This window comes from Hippocampus comes, unplaced genomic scaffold, assembly GCF_001891065.2.
Source record: "Hippocampus comes isolate QL1 unplaced genomic scaffold, H_comes_QL1_v1.1 scaffold7, whole genome shotgun sequence".
Lineage (NCBI taxonomy): Eukaryota > Metazoa > Chordata > Actinopteri > Syngnathiformes > Syngnathidae > Hippocampus > Hippocampus comes.
In genome coordinates this window covers 5,648,806-5,676,619 of record NW_017842060.1, presented here as the reverse complement: position 1 = coordinate 5,676,619, position 27,814 = coordinate 5,648,806, and the positions used below count along the sequence as shown (strand labels likewise).

At 42.8% G+C, this 27,814-nt stretch overlaps 1 protein-coding gene and 1 long non-coding RNA gene across 2 annotated transcripts; one reads left to right on the top strand and one right to left on the bottom strand.

The window, feature by feature from the left end:
- Positions 1-396: 396 nt before the first annotated feature.
- LOC109511440 (uncharacterized) lies at positions 397-27,309 on the top strand. Its single transcript, XM_019862557.1, has 64 exons — positions 397-649; positions 2,175-2,193; positions 2,301-2,328; positions 2,530-2,652; positions 3,080-3,276; positions 3,357-3,460; positions 3,864-3,976; positions 4,182-4,418; positions 4,797-4,871; positions 4,951-5,186; positions 5,476-5,557; positions 5,645-5,788; positions 6,247-6,449; positions 6,564-6,673; positions 6,848-6,960; positions 7,042-7,218; positions 7,304-7,335; positions 7,884-7,981; positions 8,118-8,140; positions 8,217-8,238; positions 8,461-8,488; positions 8,561-8,639; positions 8,955-9,101; positions 9,184-9,395; positions 9,987-10,087; positions 10,569-10,687; positions 10,771-10,950; positions 11,029-11,069; positions 11,312-11,409; positions 11,834-11,856; positions 11,943-11,964; positions 12,039-12,066; positions 12,450-12,534; positions 12,619-12,753; positions 13,121-13,332; positions 14,194-14,297; positions 14,443-14,561; positions 14,688-14,843; positions 14,994-15,208; positions 15,294-15,379; positions 15,648-15,778; positions 15,855-15,980; positions 16,369-16,559; positions 17,017-17,105; positions 18,376-18,503; positions 18,618-18,745; positions 19,095-19,212; positions 19,400-19,618; positions 19,921-20,091; positions 20,721-20,870; positions 20,949-21,013; positions 21,107-21,236; positions 21,855-21,940; positions 22,037-22,166; positions 22,852-23,042; positions 23,194-23,284; positions 23,985-24,114; positions 24,204-24,394; positions 25,199-25,360; positions 25,442-25,578; positions 26,218-26,357; positions 26,484-26,578; positions 26,654-26,879; positions 27,127-27,309. Exons 1-64 carry the CDS (start codon positions 418-420, stop codon positions 27,192-27,194), a joined length of 7,851 nt encoding a protein of 2,616 aa, XP_019718116.1. The 5' UTR covers positions 397-417; the 3' UTR covers positions 27,195-27,309.
- On the bottom strand, positions 3,318-6,318 carry LOC109511441 (uncharacterized). Its single transcript, XR_002167330.1, has 3 exons — positions 6,228-6,318; positions 5,474-5,549; positions 3,318-3,394 (listed from the first exon to the last, which is right to left on the bottom strand). It is a non-coding gene; the product is annotated as an uncharacterized LOC109511441 (long non-coding RNA).
- Positions 27,310-27,814: the final 505 nt, after the last annotated feature.

The window sequence follows — 27,814 nt, the reverse complement described above, 5'->3', positions numbered from 1 at the left end:
GCCAACGTCACATTAAGAAAGACGACTGTTGGTGATATATTTCCAGATCAACATACGTTAAGCCTCTTAAAGGGGAACTATACCCAAGATGTCAAAACTTACATGTGCAAATGTTCTTCTTCTGTCACTCCCATGACATCACGGCACTTGCCCCCCCCCCACCCCGATTGTATTGTTTTTGTAAAAAAAGAGAATCACAAGGTCTTTTGTGTTCATTGTTCAGACTGTACAGTGTTGAATTTCAGCATTCTTTTTACTGATGTCTCAGACTATTGTGCGACAATGATGAAGGTCGTGGCAGATCCTGAAAAGTATCTGATGGCCACTCCCTGATTTCTATCAGCTGCTCACATTGCAGCATTTTGTATCTCACGGCACAATTTCAGGTACCTCACAACATGTCTGAGCAGAATTTCTATGAAGAATAAAAGGGCCCTGTTATCATCCTATAATTTCATGGTGGCTACGCCGACCTTGTGGATCGCTCTTGCATTTTGTCGCCGTGGTGTTGTCCAGCGTTTGACACGATGTCTCTGCTTGCCTCCCCAGCGACCCGTGCGACAAAACCGCACTCATCTTCATGAGAGCTGCAACATCATGAGATCCGGCTACATTTTCCTGCTCCTCTACCTCCTGTGGGGTTGCTTTGGTAAGAGAGGATCAACGTCCATGTGATCATTTGCTTTTGCTGCACACGTGTCTGTCAGGAGCAGAATACAGCTGTTTACAAAACGTTCCTTCTTCTCAATTGATTTGTCCCTGTCTGGTCCTAAAACGGCATTCTTACAACTGCAGTATATGGACTGAAAAATAATTGTGAATGACAATGTTGGCTGAAGTTATTTTATGTTGAATTATATTTTTAATATAGCCTTACAGAGCATTCAAACTGGGGTTGGACTAGCATATGGATTTTTTAATTTTTGTTTGTTTGTTGTTGTTGTGTGTTACCACAAGCAACTGGGTGGGGTTGTTGCAGTGTCTGAATTTGGACGATTCCATTTTCAATTCTAGTTCCCCGATTTGATTCTGGTTCCTAAAAATTCTCAGTTCCAAATTTTTAGTTTGAGGGGTGTATGGGTTTGATTCTGGCTCCGGCCTTCCTATGTGGAGTTTGCATGGGTTTTGTCCGGGTACTCCGGTTTCCTCCCACATTCCAAAAACATGCGTGGCAGATTAATGGAACACTCTAAATTGTCCGTAGGTGTGAGTATGAGCGCAAATGGTTGTGTGCCCTGCGATTGGCTGGCAACCAGTTCAGGGTGTACCCGCGTACTACCCGAAGACAGTTGATTTTGGCTCTAGCACAGCCCGTAACAGTTGTGAGGATAAGCGAATCAGAAAATGGATGGATGGATTGTTTGAGGGGGACAAATGTAAATCTAATGGGTTTATGAAAACATATGCCGCGTGTATGCATTGATAATATATGCTGTGTATGCTAAGCTATATGTTAGCTGGCCATTTGCATTTGTGTTAACCCACTGTTTTAGTTCCAATTTGACTTTCTGGCTCAATGGTGGCATGAGAGGTACGTTACTGGTTTATTTAACTGATTCTGACCGGCGTGGCTGTGCAAGCAGCCACAGACTTCCCGGTTAGTCATTCGAGGTGTGTATTGTTGCGTGCCGTGCACCCACGTTTGTGTTTGGTCAAAGGCACTTTCTTATATTTGATGGTCTCAAAGACAAATGTGTGGTCGAATAAATTTGTGAAGTGCTCTACGCGGTTAAAATCCAACAATTCAAGCGGTTCGTTACCCATTGTGTAATTGCATTGTATAAATGGCTTTAATGAGACTGGTTTGGTGAGGCGGTATTAGTCAGAGCTACTCTTTCACCTAGATTATTCGTCAGTCTGGAAATTTAACAATGAAAACGCGTTGCACAAACGTGGGCAACGCTTATTTCCTTGTCAATCCGTCAAATGAAACAACATCAGACATTTACTTGTCCTTTAGTACTGTGTATATAGTTGTATGGTAGATTGTTATTCCATTTATATTTTATCTCAAGTCTAAAAATACTGCCGATTGTTATGTAACATAGTTGATTTCCAGCCGATTGCAGCCCTTCAGTCCAAATGTTTTCATGATTTACGTGGAAGTACAAATATTCCGACTACATGTTGTTATTATCAATCCCCCATTCTTGTCTCTCTTTTCACCCCAACAGTGCCATCGAGTCAACAAGGGTAAGATGCCTAAAAAGCGCCAATCGGTTTCTTTTTTTTTTTCCTACAATTTTCTAATCTCTCAATGATTACTTTGAATTGCTCATCGTTTCGCATGACCGGCGCAGAGAAGCAAGATGCAATTCGACCGGCCAGGTGAGTGACGAGTGAAGCACAAACGATATGTGACTCATCAAAAGGAATTTAGATATTTGATGGGGGGGGGGGGTTTCCCCTCTCACTCACTTTATGATTACGATCAAAATACCTCCCAAAGCTAGAAATGTAAACCTGATTGATCAGAGACAATCTGAGAATTTGCTCGTTCATTCTGGGGGTGGGTTTCTCGCTCTAAAGGACCCAGATGCCGCGAGCTGCTTCCTCCAGTGTGTGGGCTCACCTGCATCAAACACCGGAAGGGACTACATGCGGAATCTGAAAACAATGCTGGAAGCGGCAATAGATATTTATACCTTCATGGTAGGCTTGGCCCAAGATTACGCCCGTGACGGACTCACTTGCACGTAGCTTGAGGAATGTTGTTGCACAAATACCTACCTGACAAGTTCATGATCGGCACTGGGGTAGCGGGTAGAAAAAAACCCAACGAAAAACGGAGAAAGACCAAAACAACAGAACATTTTTCAGACTTCACATAGCTTGCTCTCCAAGGAGTCCTTTGAGCACTTCTTATAAGCAGAATAAAGCAGAGTGCTCTTACTTTTAGCAGTTGGCAGATGAACCATTTCAGACAATTTAAAAAAAAAAAACTCAATGTAATCTAGGAAGGCACATGGTACTTCTTCCTCATAGACTTAAATGACCAAAAAATGGTTCCTCTTTTATAATGTGTCATTATAGTCCTTATTTTCTACCAATCTCCTTTCCTTTTTTTGTATTCTGACAGAGGTCCAGTGCAAAAGGAGCGCACCTCAGCCTAGAGGGAGCCATCTTTTTGGACCCTGACGCGGAGCCGCTCCATAATGAAGCCCTTGTAGAGATGTGGATGGAGGTCAAGGTGGCACCGCTGTTGAAGTCAATCAACAGACACGTCCTGGTCTGCCTCAGCAACAAGAACTTTAGCTGCTCCACCTACCAAACAATGTGCGTATGTTGTCCGTCACTTGAGTGAGCTCCATCTTCCGAGTTGGCGCCTTTCTGAATACTACGCTGTCTTCTCGCAGGGTGAAGGAGCTCAGCCGGCATTTCTCTGAGATGAATCCTGCCAGACAACAATGGATCTACTCATTCTTTATGTATCCCTTCCTGTCGAGAAATGGAGTCACTGGTAACGCTTAACCACCACAATGGATTTGTGATGAAAGTGTCGATTTTAAGAGGGTTCAGAAAAATATGACAATCGCCATTTAGGAATTGGGCCTTTGTTATCAGGGTCTCAAAAGTATTCGTATCAAGTATATCAAACAAATATTCTGAAAGGAGACATATTATGCTTTTTTTTCAAATAGGTTTCTTCGATCATAGTAATGGGTAAAGAATTACATCACACTTATTTTTTATTAAGTCGGTATTAAGTCAATTTGGTTAAGTGTTTATTTTCATACTTGATGGGTGGACAGGCACTCCACAGACCCAAATATTAGTACAAAAGCAAATAGCTCACCTTTAAATACATTTTATAGCACTGAAGAACACGGTCGCAAACTTTATGCATTTTTTTTTGGTTGCAGGTTGCGTGAATCCAAATGAGAGCAGTGAAGAATGGCTGATGAAGAATTTCGGTGCTTTCAACGTCATGGCAAGAATCAGTGATTTACCAGCACTCAATATGGTTTTCAGCGGCGTGAGTCACACTCTGTCATTTTTATTAGTTTTTGTTTTGTTAGTCTTTCTAACAGCCAAACAATATCTGTAATCCAAGAGTGGACAAACTTTGTGCTCAAGAGTAACAGTTGATTTTTAAAATGGACCGATGGACCATTCGTAGATGAGATTCATAAAAAGTAGCAGATCCTCCTCTAATCTCTTTTCTTCTCTTCCCGACACAGCTGGAAGTTCTACACCTTCTCTCCCCGGCACAAAAGGCCGAACTGCTTTTGAGGCCTGAGGTGGCGGGTTTGTCCAAGGACTCCCTCTCGCTTATCTTCCACAGTTTGATGTCAGATGGCCCGCTAGCCAACACCACCAACAATTATGAAGGGATCCACAACTGGACCGAGCCTGAATACCCCCAAACGACATACAGCCCGTATTTACCTCCATCCCCTCATAACACTCTCACAGAGGTATGCTGACTTTCACACTGCCCCCATAGAGCCGACTCTTCCCAAATTGAAGACCCAGACTACAAATCAGGTTCCTCCCTGGCGCCTGAAATGAAAACATATAACGTCATTGGCAATGACAAATGACTTGTTTTCATTTGTAAATTTGATTTTCTTTATTTATCAATGTGACGTGTAAGTGAAAAAACCTAAACCAAGAACTTGAGTGTCTGCGTTCTACTCAATAAAATCACATTTTTGGGGGTTGACAGTCTGCAACTCAGTAAAACTGCAACCCATTTTGGTTCCCAACCCACATTCTGAGAAGCTGTCTCACGTGAATGCAAGAATTGTTTGCAGAACTAATTTCAATACAATTGATCCCTGCTACACTTCCAGGTGATCGAAGGCACCAGAATGGCTTTTCAACCCATCATGAGCTTCGTTCATAACTTTGTCACTTTCACCAAACGGGTACAAACATTCATTCGTCGTTCAGGCACATACTGACTGTATCCATGCATCAATTAATATTTCCCATTTCATTTCCCAGAGACACGTATCAGGAATAAGAAGCAGCACGCTGATGCAGTTCCTGCTCAACTGGACTCTGGCGGAGATGGCGAGTCATTACAGGCCCTATTATTCACCTGTCCCTCTGGAGGTGCCAGAATTAGACGAAATGAAGGACTGGTATCGAAATGTTGTCCTGCCCATACTGCGGAGGTTCTCCAGTGACGAACAATCCCTCATGAGTGATCATCTCCTACTCGCCTTTCGCCATGTGTTGTACGTCCCACTAACACTTAGGCCTCAGTAAAAATCCGATCCTGCTTTTTTGGTGGTGTCTCTTAAGTTTAATTAGTATCTATCTATCTATCTATCTATCTATCTATCTATCTATCTATCTATCTATCTATCTATCTGTGTGTGTGTGTGTGTGTGTGTGTGTGTGTGTGTGTGTGTGTGTGTGTGTGTGTGCGTGTGTGTGTGTGTGTGTGTCTGTTTGTCTATCTATACAGCTATATAGCTAGCAAGCTAGCTAGCTAGCGAGCTCATGGTGCATTATGTCTTACAGCAACTTGGATCACAATGTAGACAATGGAACGGTCGACGTCCAGGATGTTTGCCGCGTCGCTCTTGATGGCAATCCTTGTGGGGTAATAAAACAAAACATACATACACATAAGACTGTATATCATTTCTGTTTGTCCAAATTCTTCCTTGTCATTGCCCCCCACCCCCAGTTGACTGATGCAGTGGGAAACGTGGCACGCATCATGCGCTGCGCAGCTCGAACCAACCTGACCATGTCTGAAGGGAACGTCATGAGACTGATTTTGGAGTTGACGGAACATCTCAACTTATTGATACAGGAGTTTGTCACAGCTGTGAGCTATTCTACTACTCAAACTCATGTTCTTTATTTTAATACAGCATCCATCTATCCATCCATCCATCCTTTTTTAACACCGCGTATCCTGAACAGTGTCGCGGGGAGTTGCTGGAGCCTATCTCAGCTGACTTGAACTGGTTGTTATAGAGACAAATTCTCACCCACATGCACACCGTCACTGAGTGGGAACCGATCCCACGCTGCCCGCACACAAGTTCCGCGAGTGTACCACTACACCATCAGCGACTATTTGTTAATATGGCATATACTGTATAAGTATCAAGAATATACCAGTATTTCGGAAATATATGACGGGCACACAAGAAGGAGCGACATAACGAATTGGGTTGCAGCATTAAATCATGATTCACATAGTGTTACATTCTAAGGCACTACTGTATTTGTACTTTGTGGATGGACGTTTTTTCATGAACATTTCTTTTGTGTTTCCAGAACTTCACAGAAGTGGCGTCTGACTTCCGGCAGATCTTAAGCGAAGCAGACTCTCACAGTTTTACTCAGGATAACCTACATGACCCGGAATTCGTCACCATATGGTTTCATATCAAGCTATCACCCCTCCTTCCCCACATCCCCACGGACTTGCTATCCTGCCTGAGCGGCAACAACTTCTCCTGTCCCGCTTACCAAGCCCTGTGAGTCTTCCACCGTTTTCCTCTTACTCTGACATGCGTTTGTATGTTTATATTCTCAGAGGAATCTCTGTTACATGTTTCCAGTGATAATATTTATCTTTTGTCACTGTGCAGCGTTGCTCTCCTCAGCCAACACATGAGCTACTTTGAACCCCTTTCACTACACCACCAAAACATTTATACGCACTTCGTCTACTTCTTCCTGAGGCGTCACAACATGTCTGGTGAGTAAAAAGGAAACATTTGTTATGATCTGGTTAAAGTTTCAACCACAGGAATTATTTGAACATGAGTTGAAAATCTCTGGAATAGCTTTCCAAGGACAGTATAAACCCACTTTTATCGCGTCTGAGTCCGTAATATATCGTATTTGATGAAGTCTTGTGTGTATGTTTCAGACGCGTGTTTCTCAGCTAACAACAGCACCGAATGGCTGTGGAAAAATTTTGGTTCCTTCTCGCACGTGGCTGACATCGCAGACTTCTACGACCTCAACCCCAACTTCTCAGGCGTGAGTCACGCGCATCAGAACTCAACCAAGCGAAGGCTGGGCCGCATGCTGATGACATTTTTCTCTCTGTCGCCTCACTAGCTGGAGGTTCTGGATCAGCTCTCTCCAAGACAGACGGCGCAGCTGATGTTCCTGCCTCGCCTGACTCCTCCCGAGAAGGACGATGTGATTCGTGAGGTGTTTGATTTCCTGCTGGAGTCCCCCAGAGAGAGGAGGCTTCTTGAGATCTTGCATGCTTTGCGCCTGGTGGCTACTGAGGTGACTGCTCTGATGGGTTCGATTGTGCAGACACAGCAGTATTTCACTATCAGGAAAGTATGCTAAAACGTTTTGGAAATTGCAGGTCCAGCCTCCTTGTGCAGTCTCTCAAACCATGTGAGTACTTTTTTTTTTATTTGTTAATCACTGTGAAATAGCTTTTCTACGGAAAAAAAAACTTTATCTGTATTGAGAAAAAATGTTTCAGATATCAATGATTTACAATAACATCTAATAATGTTTGAAGAAATATTTTTGATAAAAATGATTTTTCGAAATAAAAACATGATCAGTCGCTGATGGCATCGTGGAACACTCGCCTGACTTGTGAGCGGGTTGCATGGGATCGGTTCCCACTCAGTGTCGGTGTGGGTGCAGGTGTGAATGGTTGTTTGTCTCTCCATGTGCCCTGTGACTGACTGGCGACCAGTTCAGGGTGTCGTCTGCCTTCAGCCCGAAGTCAACTGGAATAGGCTCCAGCAACTCCCTGTGACTCTGTTCAGGATGAGCGTTGAAAATGGAGCGGTGTTGAAAATGGATGGATGGATGGGAAAAATATGATCGCATTGTCAAATTATTACTTTTTTATCAAATATTTTTTTCCAGCCCATCACTTTTGTTTGCGGTTAAAAGAATGTTTCATTATTTGTGTTTTGCTGTTTCAGTCTTGGGCAGCTACAAAGAGTCATTGTGTCCGTGCCTCCTGACATGGAGTTTCTCGTACGGGATAAAGTAGACCAATTCATCCAATCCACACCTAAAGGTAGAGAAAACTTTCTCATGGCTACATATATTAAACTTCATGAGCAAATCTTGTTAATAATATTGTTGGATAAATTCCGGAGCTGTAATCTGGACCTGAACGTGTGAATTTTTGGGGGGCGGGGTTTTTCTCGCAGAGTGTGTGTCTGACAACATAAAGGTGAGGTTTTCGCGAATTACATTCACAATGACTCTATTCTATTTCCGAAGCTTTAACATGCTTTGTTCTTCCACAGTGCTTGATGATCCAGATCAATGGTAAGAAGACTTTTGAAAATTCACACATTTGCTCTAAATCATATGCATTGCATTATAAAACTTGGCAACTACAAATAAATATCAAGTATCCAGCAGACACATTGACAGAACTGCTGAAATTGCTTTTACCTGGGGAGGTCACTTGTTGCTAGGCAGTTTTCCGATGAAACATCTGAAAAAGATGACATGCACAGTTAATACAAATTCGATGCAATTTTACAGCAACTGATGTCTGCAAGGGAATCGACAGGTATGTTGAAAGCTAAGTCCTATAAGTCGCCACGACTTGTCGTCCTGATGTGCTAATATGCTAATCATGCAGCTCCGACATTCATTTGGACTTGAGCACATCTGTGGACATCCCCTGCAACTTTACACTGGAGGACTATGCGTGTTCACAGGTTGCATTTTTTTTTTTTTTATGTTGGGGCCTGTTTGGATTTTAAATCAAGACACCACTCTATTTTTTCCCCTGAAGTCTTAATTTATTCCCACTAGTCTATTGTCTTGTTTGTTTAGCCAATCAGATTTTCAATTTGCCTCACAGGGCCAGCTAGCTGGCCACCAACACTGTCTGCATATTTCCATTCTCTCATTGACTCAGTGGTTGTTCAGAGCAAAATTGTCACATACTGTATCGACAATACCTGATACAAATAAAAATGTACAGTATACAGTATACCATATTTGCGATTTGACCCATCTCCTATATCCAGCTGCAGAACTTTACGGCAAATCAGCTGGCGTCTCTTCTGTCGTGCAATCTCACCGGCAACAGCAAACGGTCCAGAGTGCTATGGAAGATCCTGCTCAATCATCTTTCGCCCATCTTGGATCCAGCTTTGGACATGCTGGCCAGCATCGTTAGTGAAAGAAGAAGTCATCATCTTAAATGAGAGAAGGACAGACAGTTCAGAAAAGTTTTTGTTTTTTTTTTTTGCTTAGCCCAAGAACACAATCGGACCATCTGCGCCTGAGATTCTGGACGTGATCGGTGAGACCCGCGTGGCGTTGCTGAGCGACGAACAGCTGAGGAACAGCAACGTCATCGCCAGGTGGTTCTCAGGGCGCCTGAAGGGCTTCCTGCCGTTTGCGTCCGACAATTTCCTGCGCTGCCTGAGCTACAGGAACCTCAGCTGTCAGTCATATCAGGAGATGTAAGTGAAGAAAAACAATGAAAAGACCTTAGCATGGTTTAGAAATAAAACCTAATATATGAAATTAAATATAGTTCAAATACTTCTCATCTGACACTTTATGGCCAAAGATGCTCTCTAAATGCTAAGTGGCTAAGGTTTGGCAACAAGCTCATTAAGGTAAACGTTGGTGGGAAAAGGTGCCTTTAAAATCTCATGGCTTTTCATGGCTCAGTAAATCTAAGTGGGCAACACGGTGGGCAACTGGTTACTACATTCGCCTCACAGTCCAGAGGTGCAGGGTTCGAATCCAGCAGGCCTACGACCCTCGTGAGGATAAGCAGATTAGAAAATGGATGGTTGGATGCTAAATCAAAATTTGTGAGAATTGGGTATTTAACATTCCCAATGCAAACTCAAATTTTAATATTTTACAAGGTACTATAAGGGGAAATGAACTTAATTGTGAATTAAAAGGCCTGAAAATGAGATCTCCTTTTGTTTTTGTTTTGTTTTTTTAAACATGAAATATACTATTTCATTTTATATGAGTTGACACTTCGCTTAAAGAAAAAGCTCCAAACTGCTTCCTTATGCTCTTTTCAATGTCAGCCTGGAGATTTTCAAGCAACACTATGACAACATCACCCACACGCGGCGGATCGGGATCTTGCAGCAATTCGTCGTGAATTTCCTGTCTGGTCCAGTCTCAGGTCAGCTTGTCATGCATGCCCTCACTCAATTTCAAATGTTCATTCACAATGGTTGAATTTCAAGTTGTTCCAATTTCGGGTGAATTCAGTTGTTGCTCTTTTAAAACAAATTTTACAGACAAATTTGTGAAGAGTTGTGCTAGTAAGTAGCTGGAGAGCATTTGAGCTTATCTTCTTGGCCAGTGCAAGTCTGGCGCGAGGCGCGGTATAAATCTGGGCACCGGCAGGCTAGAAGAAGTTTGATTTTCGCAGACCCACGTGGAGCTTTTTAAAAAAGGGTATTTTACGCCGTTGTGGGTGTGAACACTGCCGGCGCGCGCACAGGCTATAAAGTTGGGTAGGGATGGATATCACACATTTGTGAAGTGGCGCCTTATAACTGCATGATATGTGTCATGTTTCTCATTCCTCCGGCTCACAATCCATTCAATTAATTCGATGCACACGGTTGTCATAGAGGTGACTTCTTGACTATTCACAGGCCCAAGCTGCCTCTCAGGATTCAACAGCAGCACAGAGTGGCTGATGGTGAATGTGGGTCCATTTTCCCGGTTTTTGACCTTCGAAGAGATTCTGCAGCTAAACCCGGATTTCAACCCTGTGAGATGTCACGATGAACAACAAACAGACCATAGTTGTCGGTCCATCTTATGAGCAAGATCATAATGAGTGCCTCTTTTTAGCTGGAGGCCCTGCCTCTTCTGTCTTTACGGCAACGGCTGGACCTGCTGTTCACTCCGTCTCCCGGTCTCCCGGAGATAGACATCATCATCGATGCGGTGTTTGATCACCTGACCAACTCGCCCGAGGAACGCTTAAAAATCCCTGAATTCCTCACGCACCTTGTCAAACACCTTCAACCGGTGAGCAGCAATCAGTCGAGGGTTTGAAAGAGAAGCAATTTTTGACGGTAACCACGTTTTCGTTTCTTCCCTTTTCAGCCGGTCAATGGAAATCTTTCCTGTTCATCCTACAAAATGCTGTGAGTCCATACATGAAATGTCTTTCAAAAAGGACATAGCGTGCTTTTTTTTTTCACAATTTAATAAAAGGCCTTGGACAGTCTTCAGTCAAAATACATAAAGGATAGAGAATTACATCACACTTAATTTACACACTGGTTTTGGGGGATGTACAAATTTACCCTTAAAAATGATTTTGAAAGATGAAAGATTTTTAAATAGGAAATGTAACGTTGACGTGTTTACCGTTGTCGTGCTCCAGTTTCACAAGATTGGACCTGGCCTTGCAGACCGTTCCTCTCCGCGTGATGTCGTCCATCACCTCCAGCAAGATGGAACTGGCTGAGCTCCTTCCATCTGGTGAGATAATTCAAAAAAAGACACTCACTCGATCTAATGAGATCCCAGACTAGATTAACTTTGGGAAATGATTCTGCAGTTGTAAAGGTAATTGATCCCCCTTTGTTGTGTCAATTATCAACACTTCACTCAAACTCAATCAATAATTTGGGTCTTAAATGCAGGCTTGATTCCTAATTATCTCATTTGAAATCCTGAGAGGCTCAACATAATAAAGAAAGTTCGGACTATGATGCAGCGCATTTGAACATCACAGTAAACTACAACCACAAGAATGAACATCCTAAAATAAATATCCCAACAATGTCAAGCAATCTGATCTTTCCTTTATCTCATTCAGTTGTACAAGTGTATTTAATAAAAAAATACGGTGAGTTCATCGGTGAGTTCATCATTTCTCTTTGCTTGTGTTTTTTTCCTCCAGGTTGCATCATCTACAGTGGAGAGGTGATGATGCGCAATACCACTTTTTACTCAAGTTGATTTTATAGAAGTAATGTATAAGTGACTATATTAATTTTCTCAATCATCAGTGCACTGTCACCCCAATAAATGGTAAGTCATTTTCTTACTTCATCGATAACACAATGCTTCACTGTCGCTCACTTGTGTCATGTTGTTGCTCACAGCCACAGAGATATGTATGGCAGTCAACAGGTGAGTACAGTTTTGCTGCCGCTAAGGCCACGCCATAAAAATACAATTCAAAACTATGTATTTATGGTGTTTTACAACAATACTTAACTGTATTTATAATGTCATATGTAACTCTGGATAAGTACATTAAAGTATATTGAATGTGCCCTTTCAAAAGCTTATACAGGCTCACCATTGAACATCGTACGGTAGATAAAATTGCTGAATGTGTTGGGGGAAATCCCCCAATGTGTGGGGGCTAGAAGCTAACTGTCATTTTTTTATGATGGTTCGGTTCAAATCGGATTTGGCCGCATCACACGGTGTGCCTTCGAATCAGTTTGAATCGGAAACTGATTTGGAAAAGGGTCCAGGATGACATCTTATCGTGATGCCTTTCACAGCACTGCACTTCAGCTCCTACTGGACAACGGGACGCATGAAGGACACCTCTGCAACTTTGCCGTGGAGCAATTTGCGTGCGCATCGGTAAACGTCACACCTCTCGGGAGAATGGCGTTTTTAATGTGGCCTTCAGTCTTCATTCACCCGCTCTGTTCTTTCACGACACAGCTGACGGCACTAACAGATCAGGATCTGGCTGTGATCTTTACCTGCAACCCCTCTGGCCATCTTCCCTTTTGGAAGCTCCTCCTCACCAAATCTTCTCATTTGCTGAACGAGTCTCTGGACCTTCTCACCAACATGGTAGGAAAATATGAACATTTACATCAAGATTTGAACCCAATGCAGTTACATTATTCATGTATGTATGTTTTATTGAACATGACCTGATCAACACAATAAATAATTGAAATGAATTCCAACCACAGTGCAGACTGTGTAAATAAAGTGGCAAAAAAAAAACCCACTGTAAACTTAAAAGCTGTAAAACCCCCTAATCAATGTCAGGCTATGAAAAGGAAAATGGATTTGATTCGATTAATCGATTATTTTTAAACCCAGCCCTATAAATGACATACAGTATGTGCCCGTCCGTGCCTTGGCTCAATAAAGTTTGGGGAACACAGAACTTAACCAGTCACAGCGAGCTGTCACGTGTTTTATTTTGCAGACATTTAATCCCGGGAATTCAGCAGCCTCCGTCATTTTGGACGCTATCCGAGAAGTCCAATTGGACGCCTTCCCTGGAGCCTTCATCAATGATCTTGACCTGATCAAGCTCTGGTTCAAACACAGGCTTCACCCTTTTCTGCATGCAGTCTCTCCTGATTTCCTGTCTTGTCTCACCACCAAGGATTTGGATTGCACCAGCTACCAACACATGTAAGACGTGCGGGTTTGCAACACGAGTTCAGCATACAAGCGGCTTGACCTGCGAGGTTTTGAGATACAAGCTTTGCTTTGACGTGTGAGCACAGACTTGAGATTGGTGAGAGTGAACTCCATTCAGCTTACGTCACAATCAGCAGTGGTTTGGCAAATAATGAAAAGTTCACCACAAAAAAAGGAGTCTTCAAACTGTTTAATGCCACTCCCGGTTGAAGTTTACTGTCACACAAACCCTAAAACAGCCAAACAACCGTTTAAAGAAAAGCCTCACTTGCTTGATGATAACGCTAATTAGCGTCTATGTTGCGGTCCTTGAACGCTTTCGGCAATGGACCAAACACAGATGGTTCAGCAATAACATTATATGTAGACAGAACATATAATATTACTCACTTTTCTGTACTCGTTATCCGCTGTAACTAATATTTGTGCCATCCCAATGAGTTCAACGAAACACGCCCGACTGTAATATGATTGGCTGCGGCACGACTGCCTCGATAGAATTTAGTGGAATCCATAAATACAATGGCCAGTATATTCCTTTGTCTGTCTTATACTGCCACCAAGTGGCCAAAGTAGGCACACCAGAAAGAATCGCATTTGGAGTGGGACAAAAGGTGTTGAGTTGCTCTCCATTCCATTGAATTATGTCATTACTTTGTGTTTCCAAAAGGTTATCTTTCCTTATTCAAATACACATGAAATCAATTTTTGTAGCATTTGGGGAAGGCTGGAATGGATTTCCGTTCAATTCAATGGGAAAAGATGATTTGAGATATGAGTGCGATCATGGAACAAATTGAACTCACATCTCAAGCCACAAGTGTAATTGCATCCACTTTTTCTTCACTACAGCGTGCAGGCTCTGAGTCACGTTCAGCCAAATATGAGCATTGCCGCACAGACGTCTTTTGTATCACACTTCATCAAGATCTTCCTGACCCGCAATGACACAGACGGTAAGACACACACACACACACACACACACACACACACACACACACACACACACACACACACACACACACACACACACACCTATTGCTCATTCGCAATTACGTCTACCTACTTCCTGTTCTTCCTCTTTTGTTTTTGGTGGTCCAGATCCCAGCTGCATCACCCACAGCAGCAACAGCAGCGAATGGCTGCAGTTAAATTTTGGCGCCTTCTCTCACCTTGTGCTCCTCAGCGAGCTTCAGATGCTCCATCCCAACTTCTCACCGGTACTTTCTTACACCTCTTCATTTTTTTTATTCACTCCCCAAATCCAATTAAACCTGTGTGTGTGTGTGTGTGTGTGTGTGTGTGTGTGTGTGTGTGTGTGTGTGTGTTCGTGTGCATGCGTGCAGTTCGAGGCCTTACCACAATTAACGGTGAGACAGCTTGCTGACCTGTCCTCCACGCCGGGTGCACTCACCAGCCCTGCCCAGGTCGCCATGGTGATGGAGCATGTCCCCAACCAGTCCCTGCCCACCTTCTTTGATGACTTCTCCCCGTCGATCAAGGTGGGTATTTAAGTGACTTCAAGCAGGAGAAATTGAATATTAATGATAAAAAAGTTGCTTACGGCAGCAAGTAAGACGTCCGTAGAAGACACACATACCTAAATAGAGTCATCAGTGTCATTGATTGTCGTCATCCCACGTCTTCTGCAGGGTAAAGAAAGTTTCTATCCTGCCCCAGTGAGGTCAGCCCTATTGGAGGTTGTGTTCGATCGTGCGAGTCTCTCCGAACCATCCGTCCGCGACTCCGTGGTCTCGGCGTGGCTCCGGGTTCGACTGCCCCCCTTGCTGTTCCAACTGTCGCCGCGGCATGTTTCGCCGTTTTTCAAAATACTGTCGGCAAAGAACTGCAGCGTCGAGCGGCAAGGGTACGAGGAATAAACCGGTCTGACTTAGAACTACACGTTTCTCCCGAACGGCAACTTACTCTTTTCTCGTTGCTCCAATCGTCAGAGTCAAGGAGCTCAACACCACCATCTCAAGTCTCAGTGACCGTACACAGAAGGAAGTACACAACCACATTGTTCAGGCTCTGAAAGGTAATGACACCGCCAAGTTGAGACATTAAAAAAAAATAAGGCCAACACCTTGAAGTTGCTCTGTGTTCACTCAGTTGGGGCAAATTCTTACCTCCACCATGGAGAATATTGTGTCGTATTCATAATGCTAAGTTGATTTGCATCCGTGATTCCTAATTGTCATACAAGTGTCAAAGATGGATGGAAATAGTCTTTCAAAACGTCAGAATATCTGATCATGCTATTGAGCAAATTCCGTTATATTTGATGACTCTGTTTTCCATTGCAGGACCAGTACCTCTGCGTTGCTATGCCAACAACCAAAGTTACTACGGCTTCCTGCAAAGTTCATTTCTGGGCTTCCAGCTACCCAACCTGACCACCTTCCTGTCGCTCATTCCTCAGAACAAAAGGAATCAGGTGCGGGTCCAGATGTAAGACATCTCAGGACAACTCGTCATGACAATAATCGGCTTCATGTTTGTTGTGTATTTAGTTGGTGAACTCCGTGGCTTCGTCGGAGCTTGGCAGCTACCTTCGCCAGCCTGACATTGTTGACGATGATGCCGAACTTTGCTCCATCTTCGGCAATTACCTCGAGACGCCCTCGTTCTTGGAGAAGGTATGTACAGTACAGTGAACATCAGCGGTGGGCCCTTCATTTGCTACCTGGGACTTTAGTGGCGACTTACTTTTTGAGTTTTGAGATGAGCCCTAAGTTGCTGACAAATTTGTGGATCATAGCACACAACACATAAACTGTTAGTTTTAAGCCTTCACTTTTTCTCAGTGGAAGCAATGTCGGCAAAAGAAATGCTACAAAAATGCAGAAAACAGACTTGGGAATAAATTAGAACAATTTTCCGGAACAATTATTAGGATATTTGTTGTGAACATACACCAGTACTCCTGATATTATTTAGGCCTTGCTTGTCCTGATTGGTAAACATGCATCATTCCACTGAAAAAAAAGATGCTAACATTACATTACATCACTCTACTCGCTGCAGGAAACACTCCCAGTGGCGGTGAGGAGGCTCACGCTACCCTGCGTGTGGCCTTTGGCTCTCGGCAGCTCCAGCAGATCGGAGGTCAAAGCCTGGTTCGACCGACGCCTCGCCAACTACTTGAATTTCCTCACCAGGGATCTCATCGGAAACGTCACAACATACAACACCTCCTGCTTGGCTTTTCAGGAATTGTATGCCCTCTAATTCCGTTACCTGTTGTTACCGCCGACATGGAGTCTCACTTTTGAACAGAATAATGCAAAAACAGTGAGGGGCGAGGAAGAACCCCTTGCCGTAGTTCGTCAAATAGTGGCCTCCATTCTAATGTACGTGTCTCAATTCATTACGCTGTCAACCTACGCAGCTCTGCCTGAATAGATACTTCCTTTTTTCCTCACGAGGTGTAGTAACAGAGGTAGTAACTCTGCTTATCTAAGTACATCGGCGTCGTCAAATTGAAACAAATAAGAAACTCTTCCTAAATAGTCACCACATTTTTTTTACCCATCAAAAAAGATTGAAACGTTAACATTCTATATCAGTCATCTCTCCTGATGAAGGCTTTACCCGGAATGACTGGACCCATCTGTAGTCTAGCAAAGAAAGACTGCCAACGCCTAGTAAGAATGTGTTCTGGTTTTGTTTCAGTGTATCGGTTCTTGGCCTGTTCAACTTCTCTGCTGTGGACTTTGTGAGGCGAGATGTGTTTGATACCATCACGATTTACCTTAACTCAGGTAAATTTTGGTGTTTGCATAATTTTCCAAAGATATTTTACTGGATTGTGTATTTCATTCAGCAATGTTTATTTGATGACAGACAACTAGCATATTGTGGTTACAGCGGGCTACTTGCGATTTCTAGCATGAACCAAACCAACAAGCTCTATTTGAAAATGACATTGAAAAAAAAATTGTATATCACACTTTTGCTGACCTATACAACACTCATTTCATTGGAACACGTCCCTGAAACCACAAATAACATTTGGAATGTTTTGAAAGCCAAAGGAAATAACAAGCTAGCCATGTAGCAATGTTGAACATATGAACTATAGCAGGGGTCCCCAACCTTATTTGCCCCACGGACCGGTTTAAGTCAGACAATATTTTCAGGGACCGGCATTTAAGGTGTGGCGGATTAATACAACAAAATAATATGGTATGAGCTGCATGAAAATTGTGGTGTTTTCGAAATATAATAATAAACACAAGGAGCGTCTAATCTGGTCGCAACACTCTTATCGCTATGGTAATGTTTAATGCCTTCAAAATACGATACAACGCAAATTCAAAGTGCATGAAAATGACGACTCACCACAGTCCCGAGCTTGATTTTCTGCAATCAGACAGTCCCATCTCGGGGTAATGACACCTCAAGTGTGTGGTTTATGTCGAGTCTACTTCGTAATTTTGTTTTAGTCGCCGTTGCTGCAGAAACTCCACACCTCACACAGGTAGGATGCCGGAAATAGCAACAGTGCTATTGTGGCGATCTCAGAGTATTCAGCCATAACTTTGATCCAGTTGTTTCGAACGTACTTTTAAGGCCGCCGTCATTTGCGATCTCCAAGCAGCTCTTTTACTCATTTTGCGGGCTTCAGCGTTTTGTTTATGAGCGTCATCGGTCACCTGACCGAGAAGTGTGCCTTGACGTGAGTCAAGCGTGACACAGACGGATGTAACAGAGAATCCGGTAATTTTTCAAAATAAAACAGTTCGCATTCCGAAATTAATAAAACGGAAAAAAGGCAAGTTCTTTCTGTGCGGCCCGGTACCAAATGCCCTGCGGACCGGTACCGGTCCGCGGCCCGGCGGTTGGGGACCCCTGAACTATAGCATAATAAGTTGTTCTTTTTACTGGACTTGGACTTATATTTTTACTGTGAACACAACATTGAATTCATATAACGGGAAAATAAGTTAATAATTCATTAACTAGGAGTATATGACATCTGCTTTTGGTATCTTTTTCCGAATGAAAGTACTGTATATATTTTTTAAACAGCGTCAGCGCCCAAGTGTTACAACGCAAGTGACCCAGAGCTCAACTCAACAGCATGGTTTGCAGAATATATTGGACCGTTCATTGAGTTTATCACTCTGCAAGATTTTTTCACTTTCGGCTCCCCAGAGGTATTTCCCAAACAGTGTTTTGTTAGTTTGCTAGCTCGCGTACTTTCGACTGTATATGAGATGGATGTACAGTGGCATTTGTGTGTTTAAACAATTACCGCCTCTTTGCTGCAGGTTCTCCAGTTGTTCACTGTGGACCAACAGAACATCGCCATCTTCAACCAAACCGTCTTACCTGTCGACGTTGTGAACTACTACACAGAGCTGCTATACAAGCAGGACAGCAACTTTAACCCCATATTGTGAGTGTTCATTGGACATTAGTGTTAGCATGTCTGTCTCAGACTTAAATGAGACCTCTCACCTCTCAACCCTAATGGAGGACACACACGATGGTAAAAGGATGGCGAGATGAATGTGCTATTCATCACACGGTGACATGATATGTCTAATAAAGACTACTTGATCAGAAATTAAATAAGTAAAGTCATTAACCCTTTCATGCACCCTGTAACCTGATAACTTGATAAGCAGTCCAGTGTCGTGACCGCTGTCCCTGAAAGAGTGAAACTGAAAAAAAGTCAGCGTATATCTGTTTTCTCTGTCCCATAAAAAAACCTTAATGGCGTCGTTGCTGCTTTATCTTCGCAGCCTTCCTCTGTCATTTCGCTGCTTCGTGCCAGGGATGGCATTCAGCCAGTTATCGGCAGATGAAAGCATGCTGGTTCTGCACAACCTGACCACGCTGTGTGTTGACCTGGATCCACAGGTGAGCTCTTTTGCTTTGTTGTTCAACAACATCGCCTCACGGGAAGAAGCAGCGTCTTGTTTCTCTCAGGGCTCTATCTCAGAAGGGTGAAAATTAATAACTCGACTTTGTCACCTCTTTGAATTTCTCTGCCGCTTGTACAGAACAGCAACACGGAAAAAAGGGCGTTTTCATGTTCTGTCGACAGGTAGCCGCTGCTTTGGCGGGCAATCTCGGCGACGAGATTGACGCCGCATCCATCGCAGCCCTCGGCAAAGAAAGCACCGGCATCTCAGTGGGCCAGATTAAAACGATCGACGGCAAGGACTTACACGAGGCCCTGGGTACCCTAAGCAATGTGACGGGCTGGCATACAGGCCAGGCCAAGGCCATTGTCTTGACTCTCCTGTCCTCGGGGCTCATGCAGGTATCTCAGTGGCCAGACTTGGGCTACTTTTACATAAAAAAAAACAACTCCAGGTTGCTCTGTTTTGATCTGAAACTCAAAAATACATCACGTCCCAGTTTATCCTTTGAAAAAGTCCTGTCAAACAGTGTCTTACTAGAATTCCATTTATATATATTGTCTGTTCTTATTTTGTGAATGCTGCTTAGTGTTTTCTGCGCTACTGTAACATCTGAATTTCCCCTTTGGGGATTCTTAAAGGATTGATATTTTATCTTATCTAAATCTAAATCTAAATCTAAATCTAAACGTGTCACCGCCAGATCAACAATGCATCATCACTTTTGATGCTGGGTTCTCTCATCATCGGCGTGCCCGCAAATACTTTCAGCAACATTGACGGGTTGGAGGTGATCACCGCTTCCAAGGACCCAACGTTCCTGATGCACCTCACAACCGCCCCGCGGATCATCCAGCTGGTGGTTGTGTCGCAGGTAGGACACTTTAGGCCTGGTGTTTGGCATGTCTGCCTCACAGTTCTGAGATTCGGGGCTTCGAATTTCATCACAACAGAATTGTTGAGCCCACCTCCATTCTGCAAATCGGTGCAGTCCGAATTGAAAGAGATTTAAACCACAGTGCATTCACAGACTTTACATTTGACAAACAGCCTGAAGATTGGTTTCAGTCCAGAGTTAAAATAGTTTCAAATTTGAAAATGAACCCCAAAAGATCATGTATGAAGTTTAAAAAATTAAAAAGAAGGACTTGTTTGTGATAATTCGAATTAGTTTTATCAACATAAAATGGAGTTTTTCTTTTTAAAGCAAAGTCTTTATTTTCTCTCTTTTCCAAAAATGTTTTTTTTTTTACTTTCAAGTTTGAGTTATTTTGTTGGTTTTCATTAGCTATAACTTTTTTTTTAGACAGATATTCACTTGGCAGATTCACGTGTGAAAAATAATTACTAGCGAAGGTCGGCAAAAGTTGAACTTGCCAAATTAGAGCCCATCAGTTCAAGCACCTATGAAGTCCGAGGTCCAAAAAAATTCTGAAAACATTTCGAAACCTTTTTTTTTTTCGACATGAGCCGCTATAAAAGCGATTTACCTCCTCCGCCTAGATCATCTCGGTGAACAGCAGCAGTGACGATGTCGTGGAGAACATCCCGGATGATTTGGCCACGGAGATCCCCGGCTCTCTGCTTTTGGGTGTTAGCAGCACCGAGAAGGTTCTCGCCAAGCTCAACAAGAAGAAATGGAAACGCAAGCAGGTGGGAACTCTTGACAAAACTTTTAGGAATACCTACGACTGTACGTGTCTTATTCGGTACGATTTGCGGTTGCTGCAGGCCGAGTTGCTCTTTGAGGTCGTTGCTGTGGAATCGGCCACAGCACTGCTGGGAAGTGCGGACAAGTGAGATTTATTTTCTGCAGCAGTCAGGTTCAAATTGTTTTGTGTTTTTGTTTTTTTTTTTTTCCGGTGACTGTGCGTGTGCTTTGTCTGCAGTTTGTCGTCGTCTGTGCTGCAAGGCTTCACGTGCAGTTCAGTGAGGACGTTCCAAAAGTCGCAAGTCAAAAAGCTGATCCGGGCGTGCCGGAGGAAAGGCAGAAACAAGGTGAAGCTGGCGGAGACTCAGGTGAGTTGTTGTTTGACACATGCGGGTTCAGGGCAAATGAAATCCTGGCCAAAAGTCAATAATTGGAATTGGAATATAGGCCAACAGTTGTTAGGGTTTGCTTTAACTTGTCGGTAATGAATCTCAGTCACAAAATTCAGCATACGCAAGAGTGCCATTCTACTTTTTAATTACACCGAAATGTCTTGTGTGTTCTATGGTAATATTTTAAAACATTTTGAGGTAAATATGCTTTCAAATAAATAAAATTCTTGCTAAGGCAAAGAACTACAATCCAATCGAATGGTGAGATTCTGGCCGGTTGACCGGCGCAAAAAGACCTTTGACTAAACTTTAATGCCAGTGTATGGAAGTTTGTCCCCCTCAAAAAAAATAATTAATTAAAAAAAATTGAGGGTAATATGAAAAGCCGAAAGTTGAAATTGGAAAAAAGGAGCACAGCTTTTTTGGAGTACACCTGTCTTTTGTTGTCTACTATTGAAAGTGAAGAAAACGTTCATCTGCATTCATTTGAATAGGAAAAGATTTGTTGGTGGTCACACCGTGCCAATCAAAATAACCCAGTTCCGGCCAAACCGTGCACATTGAAATAAAAAAAATTCCAATGCTTTTTGACAGCTAACCTGCATGTACAACCACATCAAAGATGAGTCGGACGCCACCAGCTTTGAGCTTTACCCTCACGATATGCTGCTATATTACAAGTAAGTGCATCGTCATCAGGCTGGTTGGTTTGTTTGCACTAATGCAAAATAGAAGAGCAGTTTGCGGAACTTTGTTTTGATGTGTCCCTTCCACAGTTACTCGTTGGTGCCGCAAGACAGCTGCAGATCTTACTTTGAAGAGCTGGCAGAAGCCGATTTCTCTGTCTTCTCTTCGGTGCTCAGCAGCGTACCGACCGTTCTGTTTGAAAATGCCAAGAGCTGCCTGGTGAGTTCAGGGGTGCATCGCGGATTTTATTTATTTTTTTGAGGGAGAGGTTTTGGATAGACCACAGACGGAAGGGTGGAATAGAATATTACGTTCTATGCATGTACAAGTCTCTATCACGTGGCCAGAAAAAAAATGCATCTCTGGTATTGTTCAGGGGGCCGGGCAAAATGCGGAGGTGGGCCACGTTCGGCCCGCGGGCCATAATTTGGGTACCACCATTTTACACCAAAATTCAGATTTTGAAACTGAAAAGTTTGTCAGGAAATGTTACTTCTTGACCTATTGCTGATTAAATTGATACTTTATTCTTCTAAACTGATGCCATTTTTTTTAAATGTTTGTATTTTTAATTGAATAGAATTATCCTGTACTACTCCCGTAATTAATTACATTATTAAATACATTCTTGTTTTACTGTAGTAAAGTGGACGGTAGAAAAAAATAGTGATATCAAAGAATTAAAAAATATAAATATAAATAAATCAATCAAACAATATGATCATACATATTGTGGGGATTCCTTTCACAAAATTGCCCATTGATCCGTCAAGAATCAGTTGATTAAAAAAAAAAAAAAATCCAGAAGGGGCTGTAAATCCAAAAAACATTTTTTTTTTTTTGTTCATATATTGTGCAGAGAAACATGGGATATAAATGTAATTTTCTCTCCGTTCTTCCCAAGGGTATCACCAACCAAAGTTTGAGCGAGAACGACATATCCGTCTTAGGAAACATGTGTTGCACTCTGGACGGCGTCTATATCAGCAACTCGGACGCATCTATCCTGGGAAAACTGCAAAACTGTGCGGAGCTGAGCGAGGGCCAAGTCACGGCTGTGGAAGCTCTCCTGGAGAGCGGCAATACGACATACGGGTACGATGGCGGCGGGGATGCGGAAACCAATATTTGTGTATTTTGATCGAGTATAAGCGAGTTACAGTTTATCCCCAAATACATGGTCGTGTCAATCGGGTTACTGTAATTAAATGGTTGCCATGTTTGTTCCTTTTGTGTTGCTATCCAGTCCTCCGTCAAATTGGACCAAAGGAACCTTGGAGGATCTTGGGATTTTACCTCTCTTTATGACATCTAACTTCTACGAAAACTTCAATCGAGTATGTCGCACATTGTTTTTTTTTTTTGTTGGTTTTTTTTTTTCCATTTTATGGATTACTTCAGTGTGTCCCAACCTTGACTGAACCGAGCCACATCATTGCATTATTGTATTTAACGGCACAACACTAAACAAAAATGTCACAAAGTGGACTGAAATGTATTGAAAATTTTTGTGTTAATTATTCTTTAGGCATGAAAAAAAATCACCTTGAATGGCAACACCCATCAGGGTCCATTGTAGTGGTTGATGAACAACTGTGATTTTAAGATTAATTAATATAAGAGAAAACAACATGCCCGGTGGACGAGTGGTTAGCGCATTGACCTCACAGTACAGAGGTACCGGGTTCGATTCCAGCTCTGGCCTTCCTGTGTGGAGATTGCATGTTCTCCCCGGGCCTGCGTGGGTTTTCTCCGGGTACTCCGGTTTCCTCCCACATTCCAAAAACATCCACGGCAGTCTGATTGAACACTGTAATTTGTCCCTAGGTGTGAGTGTGAGCGTGGATGGTTGATCGTCTCTGTGTGCCCTGCGATTGGCTGGCAACCGGTTCAGAGTGTCCCCCAAAGGCAGCTGCGATAGGCTCCAGCGCGTGTCATACATTCTTTTTCATGTACAAATCATATTTTTAGACCAATTGAGTGTAAGTGGATCATTTCCAGCAGGGCACCTGATATGCTGTACTTGTTGCTTTAAAGGAAACAAAGCGGAGTTTCTTAGAGGACTTCCTGAAGCTTCTCAAGGAAAATGGCGTGGACAAACAGAAGCGCAAGAGCCTGAAGAAAGAAATTAGAAAGTCCATTCGAAATAAAGTCAAGCGATCACTCGGTTTGTCACTATTTTTTTTTTCAACTCAATTCTCAGCTACTGTGCTCCTCCCAAAAAGTAAGTTGACCTGGAAATGTTTGATTTTGTAGAAAACGAGTGCACGGTCGGATCCATCACGCAGGTGACCATCAGTGATGAGGTCTTCCCATTTGATTACTTCGACGTGAATCAGTTCAACTGCTGCCTCAACGCCACCATCGTCAGAGACAACTTGGGCAGCATCACGGAGAAGGTGGACCAGGACGAGTACCTCAAGATCGTGCTGGAAAAGCTGCGAGAGGTAGGCGCTTGCTTGCTGGAAGCTTCGGCCCAGGCCCAACATTGGAATTTTTTTAATTGGTCATTCTCAAACTGTACGACAATCATTTTTCAATAAATGAACCAAATTAAAAAGTCGGGATATCATCACAAGGAGTTAGAGAAGTATCTAAGTTGCTACCATTGACTTTAAACTAGCTCCTCTCTGTTCGCATCCTGTTGTTAGTGGAAGCAGTGCACGTCAGCTCGTGACGATGGATAGATATTGAATTTATTGCAATTACATTTGGCAAAGTTGCCTTCACTCGTCTAAACAAGGCATTCTCATGACTATTCCGTTTATGGAAGATGAGTTAAGCGACAAAATCCACATGTTTTTGGACATCTCAGGGGGCGGCCATTTTGCCATCTCACTGGAGGCCTAACGTTTGCGAGTGTTTACGAAGACAGCTAATGTTGCGTTCTCGTCAGGGTTCTTTCAAGGAGGCAAACGTTCTCCAGAAGCTGGCCTGTACTTAAACCATAAAAACTGTTGGCTAACATTTGTGACCTTGAACAAACCCCGCCGAGATTGCAACATTAGCTAGCTTAGCCCCTCAGTGGGATATGGACTTCAGTATTGTGCAGTAACACTGAAATAAGGTATTTAAAATAAACCCCCAAAACTCATCTATAATATGAATTGACCAAGACCAAAGCAAAGAACACTTTCACAATAATTACACTTACTTGTTGAAAGTTGTATAAAAATGTAGTTTCACTTATCTTTTTTTTTTTTTTTTTTTTTTTTTGACAAATAAAATCATGGACTCTGATTGGTTCGAAGGCATATGCCGACCATTCAAGCATCCCGGCCGATCAGGTGGAACTCCTGGGACAGGCGTCACGTCAAGCCACCAGTGGTGACATCAACTTGTGGAACGTCACTCTGGTGGATACGCTCTCCTCCCTCATGGATTCCTCCAACGGGCCCTGGAACTCAAGCCTGGTATGGGAACGGCATGTGTCAAATTCATGCTACAAACACTCGAGCAGTTCTCGTGAAGGACACGTTTGGTTCTCCGTGCAGGCGAAGCAGATCATCACCAAATATCTGAGTCACGACGGGAACACACTCGGCAGTACCGAGCTCAACGTCATCGGAGGAGACAACCTGTGTTCCCTAGACGCTAATGTCCTACAAAGCATTTTGGCACAAAGTCTCAGGTATTGTATGGCATTGTCGACCCTTGCGCTGTTGTTGATTGACAAGCCCATAGTAGGATTTGTTTTACTTCGTTTTTAGGTTTGATAGGCTTTTTTAATGTCTGATTTTAGTTGCTTTTTAATTCGTTTGAGTATTAGTTTTAGTTTTTTTTTAATTTATTTAGAATTTATTCAAGTGCAAGATAGACAGAAGTTACAATAACATAAAGTACATCCAGAATGCATTTCAAGTGTTTTCTATTCTACACATTTTGGCATTACAAAAAAAAAATCCCCAGACAATTCTTCACACAACACCCTTCAATTTTGAGCTTCAAGGCAAAGACTGTTTTCTCTTTCAAAAAAATAAAATAAAATAAAAAATAAATAAACATTCAAACGTCACCACTTTGTCATTATTGGGTGCTGTGGGTGGAAAAAAACATGTTTAAAATTATCACCTGCTTAATTAAAAATTTGGACATTTTCACATAGGGGTGGACTTACTTTTGTTGCAAGCAGTTTAGAAATGAATGGCTTGATGCTGCGTTATTTTGAGTTACAGTGAATTTACATATAAACAAAAATATGGAAAAAAGTAATGTGCCCTCCAGTCGGACTTTATGCCGAATTCACATGAGAGTGTGGTGTCGCCCGCAGAAACGCGAGTGTCTTGAATGTGTCCATCTGCACTCCGGCGAAAAAACAAGCTCTTTTCGTCATCGCTCTCAAAGCTTTTGGAGGAACCACCCGCTCAAATGTCTCCATTGCGGAGTATCAGTTCATGGAGCCGTATCTTGGTAGGCCAACACCCACGATGCTTCCCAAGCTGCTCTCACTGTTGAAACAATTTTCCCCATGATGTAATAATTTTCACTCAAAATGAAGGTGACTTCGACTTCTTTTTTTTCTACCTCGAACTGCAGGGGGCGCACCGCTGGATTACATTCGAACTCTGTTGACCGCCAATATTAACATGAACCTGGAAACATTCATTTCGCTCGATCCATCCGCTGTTATGGTCAGTGTGCACAGGTGCCGTTTCAATGAACTCTTTTGTTGAAGTTGTTCACGCATGTCTTTTCCCCTCGCCCAGGCCATGAGTGTAGGCGACGTTCGCGATCTTCTCGGCACCAACTTGCCCAACATAAAATGGTACGAAAACCAAGAGCTGGTGAGGAAATGGATCCAAAGCCAGAGACAGTCTGAGCTCAACCAACTGGGAGTGGGGCTTCAGGGAGGGAGAGCTGACCCCACAGTCGCGCCCACGGGCATCACAGCCGAGCCTAACCAGCCATCATCGACAACTCAAAGCTCCAGTAGTGAGTGTTCCGAACAAAAAAATTTAAAAAATGCGTGGTTACTCTTTGTTTGTGGTCCACGGTTCACAGTTCGCCCATGATAGAGTGATTACGGTCTTCAAAACAAAAACTGAAGATTTTATAGCAGCGGTCCGGTTTTCTATATCTGCACTGCAACAGTTAGCTAAGGGGTGGAGCGGCATGTCAGATCATCTCTTCTGACACGAAGCCAACAATCGGCTACATCTAACGTGGCTTCCTGTTTCAGGTACCCGTGTGAGCGCAAAGGTCAACGCACTCTTCCTCCTCCTCATCCTCCTCTTCACTTCTATGTGACTGACCAACTGAAGAATATCAAGAAAAAAATTCAGCGATCAACCTCATTATATAACTCAGTGATTCCCAACCGATCATCGGATGTGATGTGCGATATTATCAAATTTCATTACTTCCAAAAAGAAAATGTATTTTTTTACGATAAATAATTTATCTCTGTTCACCTTTCTATGCCGGTGATGAATTGAATTGAATTGAATACAACTTTATTGTATTCAATTCAATATTCAATGATGCATACTGAATGGCAGAACAATTCAATACTCTACTACTTCTGCCATCTAGTGGTGTACAGCAGCAGTGCCCAAGTCCGGTCCTCCAGAGACCCCCCCCCCCCACCCCCACCATGTTAACGAGGTTTCCCTCGATAAACATCTACAACAGGTAGGATGGGAGCTCTTGAGGACCAGACTTGCACTGCTGCTCTACACCACTAGATGGCAGAAGTCCAATTAACTTGTACAGTCACCGTTTGCCAATTGCACAACAGAATAAGAAGTGTTCAGATTTAAAAAGAGGCCAATTTGTGAGTAACCTTACACAAGATCATCAATATTTAAGTATATACAAACACACACACATACACAAATACTTTTTGTTTGGTGGTGTGTGATTAGATT